This window comes from Patella vulgata, chromosome 6 (assembly GCF_932274485.2).
Source record: "Patella vulgata chromosome 6, xgPatVulg1.2, whole genome shotgun sequence".
In the NCBI taxonomy this organism is placed as follows: Eukaryota; Metazoa; Mollusca; class Gastropoda; family Patellidae; genus Patella; species Patella vulgata.
The window spans coordinates 66,664,887-66,673,542 of NC_065884.2; the positions used below are offsets into that span (position 1 = coordinate 66,664,887).

Here is an 8,656-nt window from a genome sequence, read left to right on the forward strand (position 1 = left end):
AGTACAATACTAAGAGATCAGGAACTAACCACATATTGATTTCAAGTTGTTCCATTATAACTTTATAAAAATTCAGGAACCAATAAAATAAATTTATTTAAAGATGTTTCCTTGATAATAGATAGATCATCTGTTCGATCCACAAAACGTTATTTATAATGACCAGCAAAAATTAAATTAAATTGTAGACAATAGTTGCCTAATAAATCCACACTATATTATTGACAATAATTGCCTAATAAGATGATTTTGTGTTATTTTAAATGACTTTTATGAATTGTTAAACAAAGATTTCATATTAAACGAATGTGAAAGATATTAGTGCTAAATACACAAGATTAAATGATACCCAGTTTACAGTGTTAAGTTCTCTAGCTGGTCAAATTCACTGCTAGTCAGTCAGAATAGGTAAATCTATCTGAATTAATAAGAACCCTACTGCAAGTGCTTGTTCGTTCATCACCTGCAACAGGCCTGCATACTGGCAGTTACCTTAATATAGTTTCTCGGGTAGCATCTCAAAAGATTGGAGGTATTTAAGTAACAAATATATTTGAATCCTAATAATAAGGATACGATCGTAACTGTCAAGGAAACATCTTTTTATTAATAAAATAGTGTTCTTATATATAATATTAACACAAGGTACAATTTTATGGATACACAATTACTTTGTTTAATATTAAGCGACGTTTCGACAAGGATACTCTCGTCTTTATCAAGCAAATAATACGGGTATGTGAATAGTTTAATACTAAGCGACATTTCGCCATACCCGTATCATTTGTTTGAATAAGACGAGAATATCCTCTCGAAACGTCAATTAGTATTAAACTCAGTAATTGTGTACATGTATCTATAAAACTGTACCTTGTGTTAATATGTTTAATTACTAAATGCCAATCAAAGTGTTGTATATTAGTTGGTTAATATCTTTGAGCTAGAATAAATATGCCATTTTAAAAATACAATCATTTGTGTGAAATCAAATGTGAAACTTACAAAAATAATATATAATATTAAAGGTGCATTATGTAAGAGCTAAATATCATTAACTATAATCACAAACTCCTCTAATAATTAATAACAATTAATTAAGTATGACTTCATACTGTACATTTATATATATATATAGACCCTTCTGTTTACTAAATGTCATTGTGCTTGATAACGATAGGAGAATACTTATCGAAACGTGGTGTTTGTGTATAATAAACCAGTGATTGTTGTACCATATAACTCTGTTAGTTCTGGCTTCAAATTTTATATAAATTTTTATTTGAACATTTATTAACATGACAAGACCATAATTCACTCTCTAGATCATCGTATGACTGAGATATTAAATGCATTAGACAATGGCTGCCATATCTTCATTAAATTCTAAAATGCAAAATCAAGACTTTGTATATTCATGTAACAATGGTAATTGACAATTGAGACTACCGGTATTTGCGATTTTTCTTGTCGAAACTTAAAGCATTCAGAATAAATTAATTTGACTGACATTTTAAATGTATTCATTTTACATTATCTATTTTTTAACTATTATTATTATAGCAAGAACGGACAGGCTCTTGTTTCAGAAAACATTTTCAGACCAAAGTTAAGAATTTTCTCAAAATTGTTTGCTTTATTTTAACTAAACTATAGCCCTTTTTAAAACTTTTGTTGTTTTAATATATCAATAAATCAATAAGAAACTATGTGCAAATATTTGTGTTTCTGGATCAAAGATATTTCTCATAAATAGCGATTGAAAATTGAGTAAATTCTTAACTTAAATCTGAGAATGTTTTGTGAAACTGGGGCCAGCTCTTTATCTAAATCTTACATAATGCATCTTTAAGATTTGTTTAAGAACGTATTATTTAATTTCGATCTCTGAGATTATATCCAGCAGCAGAAGAGGAAGACTTTCTGTCTCTCATGGCAATAAAACCACCAGCATGGAACGAAAGAGGTAGACATCCAAGTAGAACAAAAATAAAGTCGAACACGTCTGGTAGTAATCCCTCCACCATCTTACCATACAGCAAACATACCAGAATCAACGAAAGAGCCTAAAAAAAAATCAAATATATGAGAATTAGGAGGTGAGTGACTGACGGAATAAATCTGCTGACTTTATGATGATTTTATGCGCTAGAATTAAACCGCTAGACCCTCCACACACACACTGTTATTAGCCAAGTTGGTGGAGGAAAGTCGGACGTTACCCCCTCCACACACACGCCTTGTTATTAGCCAAGTTGGTGGAGCGAAAGTCGGACGTTAAACTCCAGTTTTATTTCAACCTGTACCCGGTATATAAATAATATCCACATTAAGTAAAATCTAAAAGTTTATTAATAAAAATAAAACTATTCTATTTTAAACATTGAAATCTAAAATAAACAATCATTAACAATGACAGGGGCAACGACAATGGCCTATATGACCTCATGTAAATGTGGGCTTATAAAAAAGGTCGCAACATATAGTATGAAGAAAAAAACACCTCATTTCTACATAAAATCTACCTGTACTATCTATCTGCTAGCATCATCGTTTGACCCAGCAGCCACACAGATCTACCAGACAGCGAGAGAGAAATGGGGTTTAACGTCCACTCGATACAAACTAGGTCATTTCGGGACTAACACATGGTTCAATTTTTTTTCAATAACTCACTTGCGCGTAGGGGGTTTAGCAGTGGGAGGAAACCGGAGGGCCCGAAGAAAACCCACGAGGTTCGACACACGACCCTACTCCTTGTCACGTACAACCGAGAAATCAAAACCACGCCAACTGACTCAATGAAAGACCTTATGATACAGTACACACACGCTAACCATTCCGCCATGCAACCCCCTACAGATTTACCAGTCTCTGCTACGCTTTCAAGGGCGTGTTCTATTCCCCCCACCCCTTTCTCATAATATAAATATAGCTACAATGTACTTACAGTTACTCTAAAGTATATAACAGCACGTTTATCTTCGTTAAATCTGAACGCCCGGGCAAACCAGGTGATGAAAGCAGCACTAAGATTCATACAACCCAAACTAGCAAAAACATGTTGATGCAGATTGTCAGTCCTGGTATTCTGAAATAAAAAAAGTCAAAAATCTTCTTCAGTTCGGCCTGGTTTTCCCTTGTCAGTGGTGCAGGATGGAACTGGAAGGCCTTTCGTCTAGTCATTCAGATGGGACAAAAAAAACAGAGTTCCCTTGTACACACATGCACGTAAAAAAACCCAAAGACAGTTGGAATTTGATACAGTGGACTGTCACATCCGACATCGTTACAATAATTCGGATCACACAGCGATTCGGAATACCGAGCTTTCTCCAAAACCGGAAATACTGTAACTTCGAAAACGGGAAGTACTTTTATATTGTAGCTTCGAATCACCAGAATGCTATTCCCTTTATAAATGATGTAATCGTTTAAAGTAGTTTGCTTAAGATTACCGGAAGGATATCGTAAGGCGGAGTCCTGGACAACATCTTCTAACAAATGAATTGTTGCGATCATCTTTTCGTCCTTCATCTGTGCGAAGTGTTTAATGTCGTTGAGCATGCGTAGGCATTCTGAATAGGTCAAAGGAGCAGAACAGTAGGACGTTAAACTCCATTTCATTCATGAATAGGTCAAGGTCGTGAAACTTTCTCGAAATCTGCTATAAGTTGCCACTTTACATCTAATGTCAAATCTGTTCGGGCACGCTTTGCAGGACGTTCAGACATTTTGAATACAATAATGTATAATGATTCTTCAATCGCGGCAATTTTTATATAATGTCGCGGTATTTGACATGAGTAACTAAAATCAAATATTAAGTTCACTCTTAAAAGAGATTATAAATTGTAAAATTATAATCAACAAAGAATTTATAACATTATCAAAGTAATCAACACAGACCGGCGCTTGCGAGTTTTAATCTCACCGATAATAATTGATTGGTGATTGCTTGTTAATCTTTTCTGGCTTCACACCCATTGAGTTTTAATCTCACCGATAATTGGATGCTTCACACCCACCGTTTGAAGTACGGATTATACGGTGTCGATTCAATGGAAACTATGTGTCAGGACGGCTGATTGATGTCAGAATCCAGAACATACAGAATTCGGATTAACCAGCGATTTTTTGGCTGAAGTAATAAGGAAATAAATCGGGACATGAAAATCATGTCGGATGTCACAGCAATCCGGAGTGATCAGAGATCGGATGTGACAGAGTCCACTGTATAAGCATAGGCTGTAGTGCTGCTGTCCTGGCAAAAATTTCCCTCATAGCACACTGTATGGGGTCCTCCCGTCTTCATTAGCCCAGTCGGAGTAGAAAAGTAGGACTTAAACCATTGTTCTTAATCATCTGTTTTTTGTCGGTTTATAATTAACCTTTTTGAGTATTTCCCACCAGGACGTCATTTTACCCAATTCTGGCCGGTTAGTTTCAAAATGGATTTAAACCCCATTTTAGCTATTCTGCCCAGTTCAGATTTTCAATCCATTAATTCTTATAAATCTGATTGGTTTATTTATAATGTTAAACATTTGTGTAATATTGTGAGCTGTTGTGTGGTTATGGGGTCCAAGATTTTTTTTTTTTTTTACAGTATGCAATTTATTATATGAAGGGAGACAACTCCATTTGGATATTTTAAAAAAAAAAATAGACCTATGGCTACTTTTATAATAACACACACATGATGGGAGATGTAAATGTGACAGTTCAGACCAAATCAGTTATCTATATTGATACGCCTATGAATGGGTTGAACATTTGGGACCTAGAAATTGACATAAATGGATCACAACACACAGAATAACATAATGTAATATATGAATGTTTATAAACTGATTAACATTAAATTTTTACTCTAATTTCAAATGAGTTATGTTTGGCGAAATACGCCAGAAGTATCAATCAAATCGCAATCTCTAGTGCCTGATTATTACAGTCTACACTGATAGTATTTATTGCACATGCTATCTAGATAAGAATATGGAATATGTCTAGCCTCGTTCTTCGAGTCCCTTGTTACAAATGTTAAATATTGAATATCTGAAGCCCATCTTTTCCCGGTAAGATCACAACATCATTGTTGATTTAAATTGATAAATAATTTGTATTTTCAATGTGGAAGACTTTGGATGATATTGAGTAAAAGACTGGATGATATTGTGTTAGAGATTTAGCTCCTTTAAACTCACATCACAATCTATCTATGTTAACATTTTATTGTTGTGTTCGTGTAGGTGAAGATCATTCACGGGTTAATCACTTGGATAGAAGTGGTGAACATTTTGTAACAGTGTCCCGTAGTTAACTTACCATAAAACCGAAAATGAAAAATGGTATAAGTATATCTATAGCAGCAACAACACCAGTGAGGATTGTATCATACAGAAAGTAACGATTAACTTTACTTCCACTGTTTCTACCATTTAAATCCATACCATATCGTACTAGCTGTATAGACGATACTACCAACAACACAGCACTAGCATACACTTCCGTCCATACATGCTGAAATAAATCATACATTTCATTTAAATATAAAACAACAATGAGGTGGATGTACAAGTTATATTTATAGCACCGCTTTTAGGGCTTTTAGGAGTTAACACGTTTAACCAGAGGCTGAAGGCCGAGGGGTTAAACCTGTTAACGAATGAAACGTGCTATAAATGACTTGTAACATTGACAACTGCTCAACATGCTCATTGTTACTGCACAGAAAACCCACCCCACTTCTCTATATGATTTCTACTCAAACAAGTGTAAACCAGCAAAAGTGTGCAATAAAATTGAACATGTCTAGTTATTGCACGGTTAAGTTCCACCCAATCTACTAGAGGGAAATTCAAAACAATCTGTTTATTCAACAAAAAGAACAAAGGAAGATTTCCCATCCATGTTACAAGCACATTTACCGTATCATAAAAGATAGTGAGAGAAATGGGATTTAATGTACTACAGTTTCTGAGATAAAAACCGCAGAAAAAGACGTGGGCAGGGGATAATCAGAGAGTTTACTTAGGCTTTGATATTTATGGTAAATGGACATCGATTAAAGGCAACATAATCTTTATGCAATGAATTCTACTTCAACTTCTCACCCTTTGCTAGTCACTGTTACAGCCAAGTCATGTGACACAAATACGACTTTGTTTAATAGATTTTTTATAGCTTGGACTATTTCCTAGTGAACAATGTTCTGAAGCAAATTTTTGAGCGATTAATTAGTTTGGATATGCTTTTAGTCCAAATATATCATCAAATCACCAAGTTTGTACACGGGAATGTATTTTTAATGAGCATTAGATGAGTTTACTTACAGCACTAGTAAAGATTCCAGTAAATTTCCACTGACCATAAATAGCTCTTACTGTATAAACAGCCAATGCCTGAAATATAATAATCAATCAATCAATCATATAGATAGGTTGCCAGGCAAAGAAACATACAACCACATAGTGTTGACATAGTGTTCACTAGAGAACAAGGGCAATAACTTGGTATAAAAGTAATTCAATATACACATTTAAAAAAGATGAAAGGTTTGTTAATCAATTTAATGTGATATTTTTAAAATTTCATCCATTTTTAATGTAAATTATACTTTGTCATTTAAAGAATAATTAATGGCCTTTTCACTGTCGATACATCCATGTTTTTCTAATTCTATATAGTCTGGGCCAGGGGGTAAATGTTTTCTATGTTACTCCATTTAAACACAGTCGGATCACAGATTAAAACACTTATTTATAAATTTGTGTAAAATTCATATCTTACTTACCAGAGTTCTTGCACAGAGAACTGTTTTGATGACATTCCTGTCTTTAGAGTTTCTGATGAGATAGATTAGAACTGCTGTAGCCACCATAGTACAACCAATCTCCCTCAAGAAATACACATGTAAGGGATCTATTCTTACACCAGTTACCTAAATTAGAGAAACAAAACTTATAAAATCTCTCTACTTTTTTATTGAGATTTTTTTTCCCCTAATCCTATGGTCACCTACATTGACCCTAGTTTTAATACGTAGCTAACCCTAACCCTACATAATGACAAATTAGTTGTGGTTCTTTTCGTCTCCTATTGTACTTGTTGAAATTCTATTCTAATCTTAATCTAGGCCCAAAATGAGTTGAATTCACAACTAAGACTCAGTCTCATCTCATGACCGAGAGGCCCCAGGCCCGTCTCCACAAAGGCAAACTGTACAATAGTTGGTGTCACTGTAAGAGAGCAATAAAAAAGGGAGGATTTCAAGCATCCACCCAGTCACTCTTGCTGAAGATTGCTCCTAACAACAGTGACAAGACAGACTACAGCACAATCCCTCCCAAGATAGGTTGCCAGAAAACCAAAAGATCAGCCAAGAGTAGTTGTCTGAGCTGTTTAATCTTTCGTTTTTGCCTATACCAGTATTGCAGTAATAGAAATGTTCATTTACAATGGTAGGCCTCCTGATAGTCAACAGCAACAACCCATTGCCGGCATTGGAATTAGAAATCATCAAAATTAAAATTATGATTGGATTCATCGTAGCCTCTAGGTCTATATCTTTCCAATCACATGAATTGGCTGTATGCGTATGGTTACAGAAGTCTTGCAACGTCAGATTAGGCCTAGGAGGACTAGTGGCTATAATCAATTATTTATGCATTAAAATCAAATCAATCAGAAAATCACTTTTGAATGCCTTTTTTTTTTTGGCCCTTGCCAGTGCCTTCTTCATTCTTGGTAGGCTGGCTAGATCATGTAGGCCTACCGGTAGATTTTTCATTGAAAATCAGTTTAGGCTTAGCTCAGATTCTTCATCTGATAATAAAGTTAAAAAAACAAAAACAAATCCCATTCAGATTATAACTTTAGAAATTCTTCATAAAGTTTTCAAAAATTCACGCTGACTCTCACTCTGAGGGTTGCCAATTTCAATTTGGTCGAATAATAATCTCAAAATTGTTAAAAACATAAAAAATTCTACGCCAGACAACTAGGCCCTATACAGACTTTTTAACTGACCACCTAAGTCATCAGATGGGCTGCTGCTAACAAAAATTGAAAATGAGTTTTTGATTTGTTACTGTTCAAAATCAAACTGAATGAGTGAGTTCCATACCAGCAAATCAAAGTTCATGACAGGAACAACGATGCATGCTACACCGAAGACAGCTGCCATAAAACCATCAACAATCATCCACGTATTAACATTTTGAAAGGCTAACACCATGAAACCGATCAAAAATGCTGCAGCTCGAACATAATCATAAACATTCGCCATTTCGTCTGTTCACAAATCGTAATAATTTTGAACTGTCAACGTTCCTTCCTCCGCGCCTAAAAGAACGAAAGCAGCGAGGATTAATCACGTGATCAATGTTTACCAACAATAAATGACGCGATCTACCAGACTGCTGGATTACTGAAGCATTGTAGTGTGCGCCTCGATATTTTTTTAATTTTATAATCGGTGTAGGCAAACAAAATTTGTAATAACATTTGTCATATTAACATGACAATTTCGACACTGATGCAATGTATAACTTATGAAAGTTTTAAAGGTTAAACGTCATTCCACTGATGCAATCAATTATAACTTATATTTGCATGAATACACCCAAACCTCGGATCGCCCATTGAGATTTTGTGA

General features: G+C 34.6%; 1 protein-coding gene across 1 annotated transcript; it reads right to left on the minus strand.

Moving 5' to 3' along the window:
- Positions 1-795: 795 nt before the first annotated feature.
- LOC126824095 (uncharacterized) lies at positions 796-8,336 on the minus strand. Its single transcript, XM_050553283.2, has 6 exons — positions 8,126-8,336; positions 6,794-6,940; positions 6,333-6,401; positions 5,326-5,520; positions 2,948-3,088; positions 796-2,063 (listed from the first exon to the last, which is right to left on the minus strand). The coding sequence occupies exons 1-6, from the start codon at positions 8,285-8,287 to the stop codon at positions 1,872-1,874; spliced, it is 906 nt and encodes a 301-aa protein (XP_050409240.1). The 5' UTR covers positions 8,288-8,336; the 3' UTR covers positions 796-1,871.
- Positions 8,337-8,656: the final 320 nt, after the last annotated feature.